This window comes from Artemia franciscana, chromosome 6 (assembly GCF_032884065.1).
Source record: "Artemia franciscana chromosome 6, ASM3288406v1, whole genome shotgun sequence".
Lineage (NCBI taxonomy): Eukaryota > Metazoa > Arthropoda > Branchiopoda > Anostraca > Artemiidae > Artemia > Artemia franciscana.
The window spans coordinates 32,753,906-32,773,609 of NC_088868.1; the positions used below are offsets into that span (position 1 = coordinate 32,753,906).

The following is a 19,704-nucleotide window of genomic DNA, read 5'->3' on the forward strand; positions in this document are numbered from 1 at the left end:
AGTTTTACCGCTGGTCCTTACTTTCAGTTGAAAACACTTTTTCATATTTATTTTTTCATTGTTTTTTTAAATCATGCTAGAAAATCCTGCCCCCTCCCATTCATGGAAAATTTTCCTCCCCATGACAAATTCCTCCATGGAAAGTTTCCCCAACATAACCTCCTCTTCTCAACCCCTCCTTCCAACCAAAAAATCCCACTGAAAACGTCTGTACACTTCCCAATAATCATTACTATGTGCAAACACTGGTCAAAGTTTTTAACTTGCAGCTTCTCCCATGGGGACTTTGGGGGAGTAAGTCGTCCTGAAAGACATAGTTATAAGGTTTCTCAACTATGCTGAATAAAATGGCTATATCAGGATTTTGATGGCGCTAGAACTTTTCATTTCCATTTGAATGAGCCCTCTCGCAAAATTTTAAGACCACTGGGTCGGTAAAATCACCCTTGGAAAAAAGAATTAAATAAATAAACACGCATCTGGGATTTGTGTTTTGGCAAAATATACAAAATTCTACATTCTTGTAGATAGGAGCTTGAAACTTGTACAATAAGGTTCTGTGATACGCTGAATCTGATGGTGTTACTTTCTTAACTTTCTGTTTTGGGATGAAAATATCTTTAAAAGTTATCGAACATTCTTTCTCTATAGCAGAAAAGACAATTATCAAGAATTAATAAGGTACAAGTTGTATTAATTGCAACCCAGAATAATTCCCCATCCTAATAATTTTGATAGCAGTAGATCAATGACGTAAAATGAAAGACAAAGAAAAAACTTACATGTGGCGAATCACGAGCTTTTCATAATTCTCAAAAAGGTAAGGCAGATCCACAATCCAGCGTGAGCCTTTTAGAAGGTCTGACCCCAAATTTCTTCCAGAAGTGATAACTTTCAACACAAAAGGGGAATTTGTTCCAATTCCTTCGGAACTTGATTTGTCGTGAACCGAAGCATCCGTTAAGTCTTCTAACATATATTTTGGTAAACGCGGTCTGCCTCTAGCCCGATAATTTAATTTCAACTTTTCACGATGGGCCTGCACATTTGGCAAATGGAGCCCTCGTATATTTCTTTTTTTCCCATGTTACTGTGGTCAATAACAAGAACTATATAAGAACTTTATTAAGGTTTTGACCATTTTTATCGGGGTTCACTTACTAAAGGGTTGAATTGTTTCTTGGAAAGGCCTTGGACTTGAGACTGGTCATTTGACTGCTTTAGTACGGGTAATTTTTATTGGGGTTTATTTACCAAGGGGTGGGATCGTTTCTTGGAAAGGCCTTGGACTTGAGACTGGTCATTGACTGCTTTTGTAGTTTGCTTTGGTAGTTCTACAGCAAGACTCGGGTTTTGCTATAACAAATTTAAATATTCTGGGGACATTTTGTTTCGTTCATTAGTTATTTTGTTTCATTCATTAGTTATTAATTAGCTTGTTTTATATATTTTTAATTCTTATTTCAGTACGAAGATTATGCAAAATTGTACTTATACTACAATACATAAATTTGTCCTGAATTTATTTTAATCAAACCAAAACGATAGATCAATCTTTTTAAAATAAAACCATTGCTTCTTATTCGGCCCTTGTGCTGTGTTCAATTTATCTCTAGGATTAGACGCAGCTTATCCTTAAGTATTTATACAATACAATTTTCTTATATATTCATTAACCGGCAGTTTGGTGTCTGCACCTTACTTCTTCTCTAGACTCTGTTTAAACAGGTTAGAACTAAATAATGCTTGACTGAATCGCTCCTGAACAATCCGAGTGGTTAGCCCCTTGGTGTAATTTTTGCATTCTTGGATGCTCCAATTACAGCTCAATCTAACCTTTTGAGGGGAAATTTTGAGTTCGGAACACAAATATGTAAAGTATTTTAAGGGACTGCAGCCAGGAGGTATATATTATAGAAAAAAGCTTCTTATTGATGAATAGAAAATTTTTTGCTCTATTTTTTGATACCCCACAACAACAATGTCAAGCATAGCAATCTAGAATGCAAACCCGAAACAGGTTTTATAATTATTTTGGAATTATAAAAAAAATAATTGTCGGCTTTAAGATTTGATTATGCCAAAATATTCACCAGATTTTTTTACTTCTATTGACATAAAAACCGCCAAAATCACTAATTCAGGAACGTCAGGCAAACTCCAAATGTTTAACATGGGAGGTATAGGAAGATTCTTTGCGAGTCCGTCCAGCCTTAAGCCCTGGCCTCTGATTTTATTGTTTACGGTTTACAAGTTCCATAAACCGATTATTGATAAAATAAGAATGTATCTTTCAGGATTGTTTGTTGTTTAGTTTACGTTTGAGCGAATCAACCGCTCGTATACGTGCGATCCTCTTTTAAAACTTGGGCTTATGAAGCCACGTCACTTAGAGAAACACACAAATAAAATTTTGGCACAGGCCACGTCAACACTTAAGATATCTTGGGAGAGTACTAAGACGTTGTACAGAGTGTTCTTGCTCAAATCACTGGCACTATTATATATATCACACCTCTATTCTGCTAATATTGCTTAAAATGTCTGTGAAAAGAAACATACTCAGACTTAAATAAGGCTAAAATACAAAAATACAAGAAGAAATAAATAGATAAAAAGTTCAATACAATAAAAATAGAAGTTAATGCAGTTACTACAATTAAAGCATCTATAAAAGGAAACATAAATACGAAATAGAAAGGTCAATACAATGAATATAAAAGTCAAATATATTATAACTTAAAAAAAACAGAGAATGTTATGCAGATTACAGCTCTTTATATACTTGGTCAACAACAACATAGTCTTTCTATGGACCCACTTAGGGGACTTAGCCTGACCTAGGATTGCTCTCATTGTAAATGCATCAAAATACTTTCAGGATTTCATATTTGAGCACCGGCATTGTTTTGTTTACCGACTTAAGAAAGAAAAGATGACAAAACTAAAATATTGGGAGGATTTGTGATTTGTAAATGTGTCCTTGCCTCTCTATTGCGCAAAACGAACTTTACTGCTCATAAACTTTTGTTAAAATTTTACAAATGCCTGACTACTTATAGAATAGGCTGAATTATTTTGATTGTCTGCCCCAAAGGCAAAATAGAAGCCTTGTGATCCAAAATAGGTTCCTTGTGATCCAGTACGCTGAATCATGGCCTGTTGTCAGTCTGAAGAAGCTAAAGAGCAGAAAAGGATAAATCAAGAAATTGAAAGACAACTCAAAAGAGATAAACAGAATGCTAGAAAGGAGTTAAAGTTGCTCTTACTGGGTAAGTGCATGGTGCTTCTTATCAGCATGATTTTGATTTGTTGTTTGTTTAGCCTAGGCCTAAATGTTTTAGACTACTTGTTTTACCTAAATTATGTTGGAAAGAGAATTAGTTTTTGATAAACATACCTTTGGTCTTACTTCAACTTCCAAGTCTGGCTAGCCTATTAAAGTCATCCTTGGAAAAGTGTTTTGCAGATCTTAAAGTGCATTGCTCTCTTGGATACATTACTTTCTATGAGAACCTCCATAGAAAATCTATAGCTTCTAGAGAAGAAGTTTAGACCACACCCTACAAGAATAATTTAATCACCCTCAGTGATCTTGGAAAAATTTTTGATTAAGGCTATCTTTCTTAAAAATAGATACTAGATTCCTAATTTTGAGTGATATTGTAGAGAGGATTTAAAGTAGTTGATGGTTAGTACTAGGGTAAAAAACTTGCGTGTGATTGTGCAAAATTATGTAAAATTCACATCTTGTTGTACAACCCTCACATCTTGTTACCAAATAGGAATTGAGAAGAATTATTTATATCTATGAAAATTTAACAATCTAAGCTCTACATTAATATGGCTGTTATTAAAATTATTTAAGAAATATTTGAAACTATCAGTTTATTAACTTACCTAGAAGGACCTTGGTAAAATTATAGCATTTCATAGCATTTCATTTCACCTAACTGACTTACCATTAAAACAAACATACCACTCAATGCCTTTTTTATGCTCTTTACAAATATAATAATCACTTCTACCATAAATTCAAATTTAAGTACTTTTTAACCTAACCTTATTATAAATGTAGCATTATTTTTTTTAATAAATATATAAATGTTTTTTTATAAATGTAGCATCATTTTCAAATTAGCATTTTGAAAATGATGGAAAAGATGATGCTGAGAAAATGTAGTATTATTTTGTGGAAAACAAATGATAAGTCATACTTTAATTAAAAACTTGTCATTTTTAAGAGCTCAAAAAGTGCTTAAATTTGAATTTGCAGCAGAAGCAATAGTTATATTTGTAAAGAACATAAAAAAAGGCATTGAGTGGTATGTTCACTTTATTGGTAATTCAGTTATATGAACTGTCATAATTTTTTGAAAATTTGTTTTATTTAAGAGTTCTAAAAGTGCTTAAACTTGGATTTAGATTAGAAGCAATTATTATATTGGTAAAGAACATAAAAAAAAGGCATCAAGTGGTATGTTTACTTTATTGGTCAGTCAGTTATGTGAACTGCTATAATTTTACCAGGACCTCTTCTGAAATACCAATTATCCTATTTTGATATATATATATATATATATATATATATATATATACATATATATATATTCATTCACATATATATATTCATATATTCATTCACATAATATATATTCATTCATATATTCATTCACATATTCACTGAAAGCTGATTGTATTCTAAATATAAAAATGCAACTTTTATGGCTTGATATTTATTCTATAAAGTGCAAATACTAAATATCATTTGCTTGCCAAAACAGACCTCATTTTGAATTTATGATAATGAATTATTGGTGAAAATTTCAAAAAGGGAGAGAAAAAGTGGGATCTACCCTCACATTGCATTGTGCTGTAGTAAAATAGGGACAAAGAAAAGTGGTCTGTCCTAAAAACAGGTCTTTTACCCTAGGTTGGATATAATTGCCTGACTACAAACTAGAAAAATTAAGTTAAAATTTAAACCTATAAAAAGTTACCTTCACATACTCACCTGTATTAATTCTATTATTCTGCTTGGTAACACTTGAGAGTTCAGGCTTCTCTGAAGGCATGTTAATATAATAAAAGTAGGTTAGTACTATTAGATTCCTTATTTTATGTTTTATGTAGATATCATGGTCACTTTTCTGACAGTGCACTCCAATCACCTGATAATTCTGGATGTAGTCCTAGGATATATATCAAACTTAAAGAAAACCCTAAAACAATGACAATTCTTATCTTCTAATAGGCTATGCAGTTGCCTATATTTTTGTTAACTAGATTGTCTTGTTGGATTATTTTAAAATTAACCTATAGGCCTACATGATACTCAGCTTATCTAAAAGCATTTATAGATGCAAAACAGAAGAGAAATATATATTAATTTGGGCTATAGCCTATATGAGGATATCAGGGGTAGGGTACATTCCCTGAAAAACATCTATAATTTTTAGAAAGAAGATAAAATAGAGAGTCTAAGAGTCCTCATTTTATTTTATTCAAATGTTTCCTTCAGTGAAGCCCTAACCCTCTAGGTGCTATTTTCTGCCTTACAACATTTGCCTTGATTTTAATTTGTTTATAATAGATTATCTATACTTTATTGCTAAGATATTCAACCTAATCACATTACTTACTAAAATTTAGACAAATCTAATGGTGAAACAATTTTCAGTCTAGTCTGTATAATAGAGATTCTAGAATGATCTGGCTATTGGATGATATTTAAGCTATCCAACTCCTGGGTGTTAGCTATCTAACTACCCTTCATACAAAGCCTAGGAACTAGGCTTCTTTAAAACCATACCAGGGGCCTGTTTGGACACTTGGTTCCCTTAGGATCCCCAGCAAATTTAGGGTTACTTCTGTTACTTAGCTAGGTAGAAGATGAACACAATACTGGATACATTTTTTTGTGCTTTTTCAAAATACTAATCTTCTCAAGTTTTCATTTTGAGATCTTAAAGTGAAAGCTTACTCTTAAAAAAGAATGATCACTGAAATTCTAAAAACTTCCATAAAATAAACAAATACTTGCTTATCTCATTCCTAAAAGAGTGCTGCTTCATATTACCCCCCCCCCCCCTGCCCTGATGTATAAACATACAATCACTCAATATATCTAAGCTACATTAGTCTTTTTTTCTTTATTGTTAACTGCAATTGCTAATTAAACAGTGGAGAGAAAGTAGTGTTTTTCTTTAAAAAGATATTTGAATGTTTGTAGCAGGCTGTATTTTTATAGATAATTCGTTAAACTGCATTGACCTGTCACAATATAATGAAAAAATGATCAAAAATGGTAGAGATTATATCCATCAGGGTAGAGATAGAGGTTAAGTAAAGTAATACACTTTCAGTATGTAAATAATGATTTATGATCCATAAATATATGACTTTTCATTTATGATTGTTTTAAAATAGTTTCCAAAATTTTTGGTAACCATTTTCTACTAGCAAATAATAAGAAAAAAGGTGTCACTTTAGGGGTTCAATAATTTTTATAAGGAAGTGATTAGTATATTTGGAAAGAAAATATTAGGAAATCAAGATTCTATCAAGCTAAATCAAGCTAAGTAATAATAATAGAAAACAAAATTGTCAGACTCTTTACCAGTGTCTTTGATACAATTTTAGCCAGTAGACAATGACCTCATTAGAATAAATTTATAAATTATTAGATTTTCTCTATCTCAAAAAGTTATTTAGCTAGATGAATAATGCCTCTAAAGGCTATGGTCTAATCAATAGGTTTGTTAAGGGGATTTAATACCTTAAAGGATCACCCCATGTTGTCCATTATAAAGTGTTTTTTTTTTTTAGTTTGTGTGGCCAAACTATTTAGAAATGATTGGGCAGTTTTGCCATAACTTGTAGAGCTTATATGAGTAATCTGAGTAAACAGCAGAAAAATATAAGCCAACATCTACTCTCCCTCAAATCTTAGAAGAACCTTGTAGCTTCTCTTGTTTTGTGCTGAAGATAGATATATTTAGTTTTAGGGCAACTTACTTTATTAGTAAGTGTGAATTTAGTTTTTTCAATCAAACAGAGTAGAATTTTCTTTTTAAAATTCAGGAAAGGCTTGTCAATCAAAATGTATACCTACTAGGAAAATGCCAAAAATCACCTCAAAAGAAATGTCTTTTGATCACTTTGACAGCTCTTCAAATTTTTGTGGTGCGACTTGCTTTGATTGAAAACTTTGCTGACACAATTCCATTGTCTTTTCTATCAAATTTCATAATCAAATAACACATTATCAATAGGTTTTGCTGATAAGTAGTCCCCTGGGAGAATTTGCTAATGAATGCTTTGCCTTTGAGACAGTCAGCTAGTGTTGAGGCTCACAAAATGATGTTTAAGGTATTGAATCCTCTTAAAAGGAACACTTTAACAAACGTAGGAACATTTGATTCCTCAGTCAACACTTGAACACAACAGTCAACACAAATATAATGGGTATTGCCATGACAGTATCCTCCCTGCCCTTATAGTGCCAGAGATAGCCCTAAAAAGGTAATTAATCTATTAGTTTCCATTACTTAAATTATTGTGCCTCTAATTATTAATAGGCAGTGGTTCTAAAATAGTCAGTTGCATCACACAATTATGAAATAAAGAGAACAGTTGGACCAATGTAATATTTAAAGATTATTTACAGTTTATGGATTAGAATAGAAGGAGACAGGAAAATATGATCAATCAAAGCATTTTGTCACATTCTAAATTCATATTAGGCTATTTTTAGTATTTTCTTCCAGTTTTGTATATAGCCTAGGTCTATATCTGGCCCTATTAGGGGACATCTCAATTAATTACCTTAATTTGTTCTTAAGGGCAAAATTAAGGTCCTTGCTGGATGTCTTCTGCACTGTGTTAAGGGTGGTAATTATTTGAGACTCACTCTGCTATTGGCCCATTGACACTCCCTGGGGGAACTAGAATTAGTTGGTAGTTAAGGGGGACTGATTATCCCAGTCATATTTTCTTGGCATGTATTTCTGCTCTGTCAAGTTTTGACTTTAATGATGGAATAGTGGGTGCATTCGCTGCATTCCTTACAGGCTGCTCCAGTTGTCAACAGTACACTTGGTGAAAAAGTTTGTTTAAACTATAGTCCTCACTGTCTGCTTGGCTGGCTTTTGTAAGTTTCCTCTAGTATGATGTTGACCTGTATGATTAGCAAGGAGGATGTTTGGCTATTATACTTGTAGGTCAGTATCATGTCAATATATCAGAATCTGAACTTGAGTGTCTGGAGTTTCAGGCACTCCAGTCTCTTGACATATGGCAAATTTTGTAAACCTATGATGCATTTGGTGGCATGTCACTGGACTTTTTCAATTATTTTTCTGTTATACTTGTTATACTGTTACTCTGTTATATTTAGAAGGTGGACACCAAACCTGCACCAAAATCTGTTATATGTATCATACTGTTACTCTGTTATACCTGCTGTTATTTGTAGAAGGTGGATGCCAGACATGCACCAAAATCTGTTATACTTGTTATGCTGTTACTCTGTTATACTTGTAGAAGATGGATGCTAGACTTGCACCAAAATCTTTTATGCTTGCTATACTGTTACTCTGTTATACATGCTGTTATACTTGTAGAAGGTGGATGCCAGACATGCACCAAAATGTAAAAAAAAAATGCCTTTTAAAGTCTAAAAGAGACTCTGGACCAGACCAAGACTTGAATTTGCTTTCAAAATTGCTTGTTGCCATTGCTGGTGAGACTTCGACTGCTCATCAACATGTATTCCTAGAACTCTGTGTTCATTACTGGTTGGAGTTGAATGTTGGACTAATTTCTTGTCACAAATGGTTTACTGGAGGTGAGGATTATTACTGACAAAATAGATGACGCTGAATTTGATAGTATTGAACTGAAGCAGCCATTTGTTAGTCCTCTCCTGTACTCTCTGTAAGTCTCATTGCAGGCTTGTAGTCCAATGGATGTCATAGTAGCAATCATTATATTTAGAGTATTGATCAGGTAATCAATTACCTTAAATTGCACTTGCTAGCAGTAGGACGAGTCCTGTGTTCACCAGCTTCAGTGATGATATTGATCAATGATATTGCTATTTTGCCAGTATAGCCTACTGCTTCCTTTAGAAAAGCCCATGCACTAGACTTTTAAAGGTGTACCTTCATTCAAATTAAGAACACAAAAGTAGGCAGGTGTCTGCATGCTTTCCTTTCCTACTTGTAAAACTTCAAGGATTCTCTATAAGCACAAATCTCAAATATCATTTTGTCTCTGATATGCAAATAATTAGATTTAAAGAGTAGTGATAGTCAATAATATGAAAATGTAGACAGATTTAACATTTAGCCAAGACCATAAATTGTAAATAGGGCTAAAACTTAAAAAGTGGATACTCCTGATTGTAGCTCTCCCTTATTTTTGATCTTTTAGTGACTTTTGTTTGAGTAAATATACTTGTATGTGCGTGGGGATGGGTATAGATTTTATTTTCTGGGTGGTTTTAGATACTAAAAAAATACATTTTGCCCCACCATGTTTCTGAGAGGAAGAGGTGTCTCTTGGACTAGTTTTAGAGATGTCACTACAACTGTGTGCATGGAAGTTCTTCTCATATTTTTGTCAAACAGTTAAGTTTAATGTTACCCACGAAAAGCTATGATTCTGAGAAATTTGCTCGATTTTTGAAAGGGGGGGGGGCACACCCATCAGGTCAAGTTATCTTAATGAAAATCATGCCATTAGATTCAGCATACAAATAACCTTTTTGTAGAGGTTTCAGATAAGTAATGGTTCAGGTAAATAATCTAAGTTTTTTGCCAAAACAAAGATCATAGATATGTGTTTATTTGTTTTTTTCCCAGGGGTGATTGTGTCAAACCAATGGTTCTAGAGGATTGGGAGACGGCTAATTTGAATGAAAATTGAAAGTTATAGTGCCCTTTTACATAACCAAAACATTGGAGGACAACTAGCTGTCCTCCCATGCCCCCCTTTTCCCCAGTAACATCCAATCAAAATTTTGAGGTAGCCATTTGATTCAGCATAGTTGAAAGATCCAATCACTGTGCTCCCAGGATGACAATGAAACTAATGATAATTGTCCGAAGGAATTTCCTGCAGGGTAAATTTTTCTTTGGGTAATTTTATGAAGGATAAATCTTTTGTGGAAGATGGTTTTTCTGGGGGATATTTTTCATAGAGATGGGAGGCAGAAATCCCAGCATGATTCAAAAAATGATCAGAAATTCAATAATAAAACTAATTTCTTTCCACTGAAAGTAAGGAGCAATGTTGAAACTAGGGTGTTTAAAGAGTTCCAAAGCTGCCAGTAGCAGAATTTGACAGAATTCCAAAAGCTGCTGATAATTTAGCAGCACAATCTTTGTTTTGACAGGTTTTCTTTGAGCAAAAAGTATTTTCATATGTAAAAATGGTATTTTCAGACAAAATCTGCCAATAAAATTAAAAATTGCCAAGTAGCATTGTTACTTTGCTACCCGCCTTTTTGCACTGGCAGGTTGAAACTTAAAACAAACAGAAATCGTTCTGTATGTGAGGTTAGCTGCCCTTTCTCTACACTTGCTCTTCACACTTAAGTTTGATTTTTTTACCTATTTCTTTAAAAATGACTCTTGAAACACAAGGGTCATTTAATTGAAATATGAAACTTTTTTTGAAGCACTTAACATTTTTTAACATATGGATGAGGGTTGAGGAACCCCCCTCGTAAATGGAATAATTTTTTTTTAAGTCTTAATGTTGCATTTTACCTTCAGTTGAAAAAAAACTTTGTTTTTGTTTTATTTCATTCAAAAGATAAGGTGGTGTACCACTAGTTACTAGGCAGTAAAAACCAGTTTTTAATTTTAACCATTTAAGTCCGGATGTCCTTTTAAAAGGACAAGCATGTTTGATTGGTAGCAATGACTCGTGTATGGTTTCAATCGGCATATCCCATCTCTTATATGATTCAGCAGTTCATGAAGCGTCAAACAAAATGTTGCACAAGGTGGTGTGACACTCGGTTCAGTTGATAGGTCAAGATTGGTGAGAGAGGTCCAAAAAGGGGCGAAAGGTGGGTATTGATTAAAACATTATTAAAATTATTAAATGACTTTCAAAAATTCTAGAAAAAAATCAGAGTTTAGTTAGATAGTGTTAAATTAGGATTTCATAAGAGGCTAGGATCAAACGGTAACAATGCTGGTGTATGAACCAGTTTCTGACAAGCTGTCCTTTTGAAAGGATATCCGTCCGTAAGGGTCAGCAACTTGACGGCTATTTCATGAAAGAACATTGAAGGAAAATAATAAGTGTATTTAATATATTTGAATATGTTTTAACGAATTTATATCCAAAGTATCTTTCAAGATGTGTGACAAGTTTGAGAAGGCATTAAAGAAGTCGCGAAACTTGCGCTTGGCGAAATTTTGAACCAGAACAAGCCCTAGAAATGCTTATGGAACTAAAAGATGGAGATGTTTCCGAGATGTTGGATCTTTCAGATTCTGGTGATGACGAGAGTAATAGCCAGTATTTACTGCTGAACCCTGAACTAACCAACTTCTACGAGTTAACACAGCTGGAACCGATGTGAGAAAGCCCCCCTCCCGATAACTTTCTTGAGTCCCATGATCTTGAAGAACCTGGGCCCTCTACTAGCTCTGACAGGGCAACTGAAGATCAGCAACCTTCAGCCAAAAAGGTAAACCGACGAAATAGGGGCGAATACAAGTGGTGTTGCAAGGACTTTGAACCTTGTATTGAATATCAGCAAGTTATATGTGAAAATATAATCCCCCACCAACAGAGTCCATGTCCCCAGCCGAATATTGTTCTATGTTTTACTCTGATGAAATGACTGATAAGATATTGTTAGAGACGAATCGCTATGCAATGACGAAGGACAACAAATTCATCGATGTCAAAGCAAGAGATTTACTCTTACCTTTCAATAACTCTCTACATGGGAATAATAAGATTGCCTAGCTACAAGCTCTGCTGGGAGAAAGAGCTGAACTATACTCTCGTCTCTGGAAAGATGTCCTGAGACCGTTTCACATTGTTCCGAAGGTACTTGCACTTCAATGACAACAATAAGTGCAAGCCAAAAACAGATCCTGGACATCATCTTTTGTTTAAGGTGAGGTCCATAGTTGACCTGCTGCAAGAAAATTTGATGAGAACTGAGCCTGAAGAAAGACACAGTATCGATGAACAGATTATCACATTCAAGGGAAGATCTGTTATGTGGCTGTATCTCCAAAACAAGCTGCACAAGTGGGGGTTCAAAGTATTTACTCGAGCTGGAAGTAGTGGGAGGATGTATGACAACAAAATTTACCAAGACCGAGGAACTGTGGAAGCTGGGCCCTTCGGTCTTGGTGGAGATGTTGTTATGAGCTCTTGAGATCCCTGGAACCCAAAGTGGGGCCCAAGATATTTTTCAACAATTGGTTTTCAAGCGTAGACCTTGTCGTTCATCTGAAGGAGATTGGATATGATTGCGTTGGGACTATTCGTCAGAACCGTCTTTCAGGATGCGAACTGATGGAAGAAAAGGAAATGAAACGGTTTCGTATGGGACACGTCAACTGAAGAATTGAAAAATCGACAGAAGTCTGCTTGGTGCGCTGGTATGATAACAAAGCGGTCACGCTTGTGTCGAACTACGTTACAGTTGAGCCCAAGGATACCTGTAGACGTTGGGACTCCTTCGAGAAGAAATACGTGGAAATCGACAGGCCCGCAGTGATCAAAGAGTACAACAAGTACATGGATGGCGTGGACTAGGCTGATATGCTTATTGAGCTCTCTCGCTCAAACCTGAAGGCAAGAAAGTGGTATATGCGCATATTCTACTACGGTCTTGACAGTGCAGTATTCAAAGCCTGGCTAATTTATCGTCGTCACTGCTGGCAGTGCAATGACAAACCAATGCCTCTACTGAAGTTCAAAACCATCATTGCATGCTCTCTCGGATACTCCGACGCACCCCAAAGGTGCCCTGGTAGACTATTATCTCTGGAAGCCGAAGGTACTCCTCCACGAAAAATACATACACAACCTACCTCCCCCCCCCCTACAGACGGGCATCATGACGGGTACAACCATTTTCTTGAGTTCAGAAAAGATCAAAAACGCTGCCGAATTTGTCAGAGGAATACAAAAATCCTGTGTAGCAAGTGCCTTTGAATTGCACTGTGCCTTGTTCCCGAGAGGAACTGTTTTCTCTCCTACCACAGGAGGTGAACTCTTTTTTACTTTTGTAGTAGTTACTAGTTTTGTTTGATACAAGAATACATGGCATTATTTGAAAAAAAATACTCCACTAAGGACGGATGTCCTTTTAAAAGGACATGACGTATCTCGAACCCTGAACCAGATACCGAAAATGTGACTCAATATTCGAGTTCAGTGATTTTTTTTTCATCTAGGAACATCCTTCAAATATTTTTTTCCTATCGATTTCATATTCAGTACTTAAAGGGTTAAATAAAAATAGGTTATTAAGTTGTTGTTTCCTGAAATTTAAGAAACATGTTCCATTTCAAGTTTCATGCATTATGGAATTTGAACATTTGTGACTTACATTTGAAATATGACTATATACTTTTAATTGTCCCAATGTAAGTTTACCAGACTTCTAGACTCTTCTATTTCGTTTTTTTTTTTTTTTTTTTTTTTTTTTTTTTTTTTTTTTTTTTTTTTTTTTGTGGTGAAGAATATTTGGCACTGATTTGTCGTTTTTTAAGAGAAGTTTGTTAAACCCAAAAATTAAGCAAAATAAATGTATAGTTGCACCTCCCCTCTAAACAAGAAAAACTACCAAAGAAAAACAAAACTAAACGCATAGGTATGTAGAATACTGATAAGACAAAGCCCAGTGGACAAAGGTCTTTTAACTTGAAAAAACTTGATAGAAAACCTGTTTTTAACTTGAAATAAAAATAGGTTAACTTGTAGTTTACTGAAATTTAAGAAACATGTACCATTTCAAATTTCATGCATTGTGGGATTTGAACATTTATTACTTTTACATTTGAAATGTGATTGTATTCTTTTAGTTGCCCCAAAGTCAGTTTTTCAGAATTCTAGACTCTTGCCAGCTTGTATGTCTGTGTTTTATTTATTTAGTTTTTTTTAACAGTGAATAATATTTGGCAATGGTATTGTTTTATAAGGGAAGGCTGTTAAACGGAAAAATTAGCAAAGAAGATATGTAATTACAGCCCCTCTCTAAACTAGAAAAATAGCCAAAAAATAAAAAAACAAAAAACGCTTAGGTATGTAGAATACTGATAAGACAGTACCCAACGGACAAAGGTCTATTACCTTATGCATTGTTTCATATTTAGTATATGATTATGCTCAAATTGAAAACACAGAATAAGAAAGGACATCTAAGCTTTTCAAGAAAAAAGTTTTTGCTCAGAAATTATAGTAAACGAATATTTTGAAATTAGAATATGTAGCTTGATAATTTGCATGGAGATGGACGCTCTCTGGTCTCCTTCTGTCAGGAAGTCCAAAAATGACCTTATGCTTGGGCATGGTCCTTGGCAAATATGGCAAGTTCCTTGATTGGTAGCTTTGGCTGGTTAAACTGGCAATCTACTGTTACTGCCATCTATGCTGCCAGGGGAAGGATGACCTTAGTAAGTCTTAGTAAGCTAGATAATGCCACTCACTTCAACACATATAATATACACAATTTTACGTTAGGTAGTTTTTGGCCAATAGAAACTAAAGTACTTTTCTACCAATCAGCGCAGCTTGCCTCTTTCCCCAATCAAGTAACTACACCTTAAAAACATATATAATAGATAAAGGTTCAATAAAGGAATTTTTCTCCCTTTTTTTTAGTGATGACAACAGTGTTGAAGAGCTAAGGCATATATAAAGCTTTCTGGATACACACGTTAAGCAGAGTAACAATGAAAAATTGACAGAGAAAAGACAGCTTGTACATCCTTTTATTTCAGACACAATGTTATTTCTGTTGGCCATTAAATAAAAAAACAAGTTTTTTTAAATGAAAGTAAGGAGCAACATTAAAACTTAAAACGAACAGAAATTACTCCGTATATGAAAGGGGGCTTTCCTCCTCAACGCCTCGCTCTTTACGCTAAAGTTTGACTCTTTCTCTTAACTCTGCTTTTTAAAACAGTAAGAAACTTTAGCGTAAAGAGCGGGGCGTTGAGGAGGAAAGCCCCCTTTCATATACGGAGTAATTTCTATTCGTTTTAAGTTTAAACGTTGCTTCTTACTTTCATTTAAAAAAACTTGTTTTTTTTTATTTAATTTCTGAACGTTTTTGAATTAATGTATGTTTTGATCTTGGGTCTTCGCACATAAATAATTAAAACAAAATTTGCATATTAATTGCAATCAATGGGAAGATTTTGAGAAAAGAGGAGCGAGGGAGGAGGCCTAGTTGCCCTCCAATTTTTTGATTACTTAAAAAGGCAACTAGAACCTTTAATGTTTTACAAACGTTTTCATTAGTAAAAAATATACATAACTTACGAATTAACTTACGTAACGAACTTCTTAATTCGTATGTTTTTATTGCGTATATGAGAGGGTTCAACCCTCGTCGATACCTCGCTCTTTACGCTAAAGCTTAAATTTTGTCCCAATTCCTTAAGAATGACCTCTGAATCACAAAGGCAGTAGAATAAATAGTTGAAATTACTAAAGATACTTTAGCGTAAAGAGTGAGGTATAACGAGGAGGTAAACCCCTCATATGCGTAATAGTTTTTGTTCGTTTTAAGCTTTAATGCTGCTCCTTACTTTCAGTAGAGAGAAACTTTTCATATTTATTTTTTCATTGTTTTTTCAAATAATGCTAGAAAATCCTGCGCCCCCTTCATTGAAATTCTCTTCCCCCATGAGAAGTTCATCCATGGAAATATCCTCCCACGTAACCCCCCCCTCATCAACTCTCCCCCCTAAACCAAAAAAATCCCCCTGAAAACGTCTGTACACTTCCCAGTAACCATTACTATATGTAAACACAGGTCAAAGTTTGTAACTTGCAGCCCCTCCCACGGGGACTGCGGGGGAGTAAGTCGTCTCTAAAGACATAGTTATTAGGTTTTTCGACTATGGTGAATAAAATGGTTATCTCAGAATTTTGATCCGATGACTTTTGGGAAAATATGAGCGTGGGAGGGGGCCTAGGTGCCCTCCATTTTTTGGTCACTTACAAAGGGCACTAGAATTTTCAATTTCCGTTAGAATGAGCCCTCTCGCGACATTCTAGGACCACTCAGTCGATACGATCACCCCTGGAAAAAACAAACAAAAAAACAAATAAACACGCATCCGTGATCTGTCTTCTAGCAAAAAATGCGAAATTCCACATTTTTGTAGATAGTAGAACTTCTACAATAAGGCTCTCTGATACGCTGAATCTGATGGTGTGATTTTTGTTAAGATTGTATGACTTTTAGGTAGTGTTTCCCCCTATTTTCTAAAATCAGTCAAATTTTCTCAGGCTCGTAACTTTTGATGGGTATAACTGATCTTGATGAAACTTATATTTGAAATCAGCATTAGAATGCGATTCTTTTGATGTTACTATTGGTATCAAAGTTCCATTTTTTAGAATTTCGGTTACTATTGAGCCTGGTCGCTCCTTACTACAGTTCGTTACCACGAACTGTTTGATTAACATTAACCTACAGGATCCAGTGTCTATAGGGAAAACTTCCCTGTCAGACACTCTCTGGTTTTTCTGTGTTTTTTTTTTTTTATTTGACTTCAAAGTTAAAATCTTGTTCTATTAGTCATGTGAATATAAATGTTCTCTCCAGAAACGATCAATTCCATTTTTGAAGCAATTTAGGGTCTCGGCTTCCACAACTGTTTTAGGGAGGGAGTTCCAATTGTCAATTGCTCTGATGCTCCAAAAATTTCCTCTTGCTCTGTTCGGAGTCACTGGTTTCAAAACCTTGTATGGATGACTACAGGAATAGGAAATTCTTTATAACAATGGCTATAATTCCATCTCATTGTCTAGTATTAATGAAATGTCTAATTTTGAACCAAATTGAATCGACTTTATTACCAATATATTTGCATCTGCACTTCCATTAGGAAAAGGTAACGAAAACCCTTGTTAGCATGAGTGATTGATAATTCCCCCTCCAATGGAGGTATCTGTTCATTTTTTCAAGTTGAACTACTCTCAATATATATTTCGAAGGTTTTTTATATTCTATTTGGGTTTTATTTTGTGATTTCTACATAAAAAAAGTCTTAATTCTTTTACAAGGAAAAGTATGTATTTACTACCACAAATCACTATCAATGAATAAATGAAGCTCAAAACAAACAGAAATTACAATAGATAGCCAAGTCAAGCTCAAAACGAGCAAAAATTAACATGAGTTAAAATTAACCTGACAACCCCTATGCCTTCTCAAGACTGGAACACAATTTGGGCTTTACTGAAAAAACAAACAAACAAATTACCGTGAATTGTCAGTTAAATTGACATATACTGACATTTCTCTGTTAAAATTTTGATAATTTGTCATTTATGAAAGTAAGAAAGGTCAAAACATTTCAAACGTATTGTGTTTTCAGTAAAGCGCAAATTGTGTTCTGGTCTTGAGAAGGCATCAGGGTTATCAGCCCTACTCATGTTAATTTTTACTCGTTTTGAGCTTGACTCGGCTATTTATTGTAATTTCTGTTTGTTTTGAGTTTCATTTATTTATTGATAGTGATTTGTGGTAGTTTTACGCTTGGAAGATTATTTGACTTTATTTTTGCTCATTCTTGGGTTAATGGTTTATGGCTTTACTTATGGTTTATGGTTAATGGCTTTACTATTCTTTGAAAAACTTCTTTTATTTTTGTAAACTTCTTCTTATCCTTAAAAAAATTAGCATAGTCTTTTTCATGGGAAAAATTATGGCCCAAATCTGTTGTAAATTAAAGATGTGATTTGAGAAAGACTGACCAAAAAATAAATGTCTCCTGTCAACAATGATCGCGTTGGCCTTCCTTATAGATGCGACGCCGGGGACTAGTAGTAATTGTAGTAGCAGTGTTAGCATACAAATATTCGCCTTTAGATCATGTCCCTTTTCATTTTCTGAAAGTTCCAGATTGATTTACCCAGTCATTCATGAGTTACGCCCTTTTGACAATCCGTAAACTCATAACATGTTTTGATTTAGTTCAGCACTCTCCTCAACATTCTCTGAAACACTCACCTGTTTTCCCTTAGTCTTTTTAGAAAATGAAGTTCAAACATCAATACCTTTTTCAGTGACAGTGTGTTAGGGAAAATATGGGCGTGGGAGGGTGGCTAGTCGCCCTCCAATCACTTTCGACTATTAAAAAGGATATTAGCTCTTTCAAATTCCAATCAAACGAGCCTTTTTCGAAGTTTCTACGACAACAAATGGCTATCTCAAAATTTCTATCAGACGCATTTCGGGAAAACACGAGATCTGGGGGAGGCTATTCACCTTCCCATCACTCTGAATCTCAAATAGGGCACTTGATCTTCTGATTAGCAATCCAATAATCCCCTTCGAAGTTTATACGATCATCCTTTCTATATAAACCTTATGCCCCCAGGGCAAAACTTACAACCTTTGCCTTGGGGGCTATAGGAGGGTTGTCATCCTCAAATATATAATTTCCGGAAAACTACATTGAAAAAATGGCTATCGTGAAATTTTTATTTGATATGTTTAGGGAAATGGTGGGTGTAAGAGGGAGTTTAGTTGCCCTCTGATTATTAAGTTTCGACTATTAAAAGGGGCACTAGCCACTTCAATTTCCAATCTAATTGGCCCTTTTAGAAGTTTCTACGACAACGAATGGTCATTTCAAAATTTGCATCAGATACATATTGGGAAAATACGAGGTGTGGGGGGGGGGTTCCACTCTCTGATCACTTTGAATATGAAAGAGGGCACTAGAACTTTTGACTACAAATCCAATGATCCCCCTTCTGAAGTCTATACGATCACCCTTTCTATATAAACCTTAAATGTCCCCCCGGGCATAACTTACAGCCCTTGCCCTGAGGGCTCTGAGGGGGGAGGTGTTATCCTCAAAGACATAATTTGCGCATCTTTCAGCTATGTTGAACAAAATGGCTATCTCAAAATTTTGAATGAATGTATCTGGGGACATAGTGGGCGTGGGAGGGGGGTTAGTTGCCCTCCAACCACTTTCAACTATCAATCTTCATTCGAATGAGCCGTTTTCGAAGTTTCTACGATAACTCCTGTGATAAGAACTGCCCTGGTAAAAACAATATATATATATATATATATATATATATATATATATATATATATATATATATATATATATATATATATATATATATTTTTTGCCCACGCCGTTCTTTACTTAGGCAGCGCTATTGTGCTGCCTATGATTATTACGTCTAATATCCGTTTCTTTTAACTGTTAGGATAGGATCAAAGCGTATCCACCCTTTGATCACTCTCAATCTTAGAATGGGCACTAGAACTTCTGATTACCAATCCAGTGAGCCCCCCCCTCCAATGTGTATAAGATCACCCTTTCTATGTAACCTTATATGCCCCCCAGGGCATAACTCACAACCCTTTCCCTGAGGGCTGTGGGGGGATTGTCATCCTCAAAGACATAATTTCCGGAGCTTTCAATTTCGTTGAACAAAATGGATATCTCAAAA

At 34.8% G+C, this 19,704-nt stretch overlaps 2 protein-coding genes and 1 long non-coding RNA gene across 3 annotated transcripts in view; 1 reads left to right on the forward strand and 2 right to left on the reverse strand.

Moving 5' to 3' along the window:
• The window catches only part of LOC136028546 (uncharacterized oxidoreductase YjmC-like), a 584,142-nt gene that overhangs the window by 347,059 nt on the left and 217,379 nt on the right, over positions 1 to 19,704 (reverse strand). The window lies entirely within an intron of this gene.
• The window catches only part of LOC136028335 (uncharacterized), a 62,344-nt gene that overhangs the window by 14,740 nt on the left and 27,900 nt on the right, over positions 1 to 19,704 (reverse strand). Inside the window, exons 2-3 of the long non-coding RNA XR_010617809.1 lie at positions 7,136 to 7,516; positions 3,401 to 3,563 (exon numbers count right to left, since the gene is read on the reverse strand). This is a non-coding gene — a long non-coding RNA (uncharacterized LOC136028335). The remainder of the gene's footprint in view (positions 1 to 3,400; positions 3,564 to 7,135; positions 7,517 to 19,704) is intronic.
• Positions 2,909 to 19,704, forward strand: part of LOC136028334 (guanine nucleotide-binding protein G(q) subunit alpha) — a 97,196-nt gene continuing 80,400 nt past the window's right edge. The window contains exon 1 of the mRNA XM_065706117.1: positions 2,909 to 3,272. Within this exon, the coding sequence (XP_065562189.1) occupies positions 3,155 to 3,272 (118 nt within the window). The 5' untranslated portion in view covers positions 2,909 to 3,154. The remainder of the gene's footprint in view (positions 3,273 to 19,704) is intronic.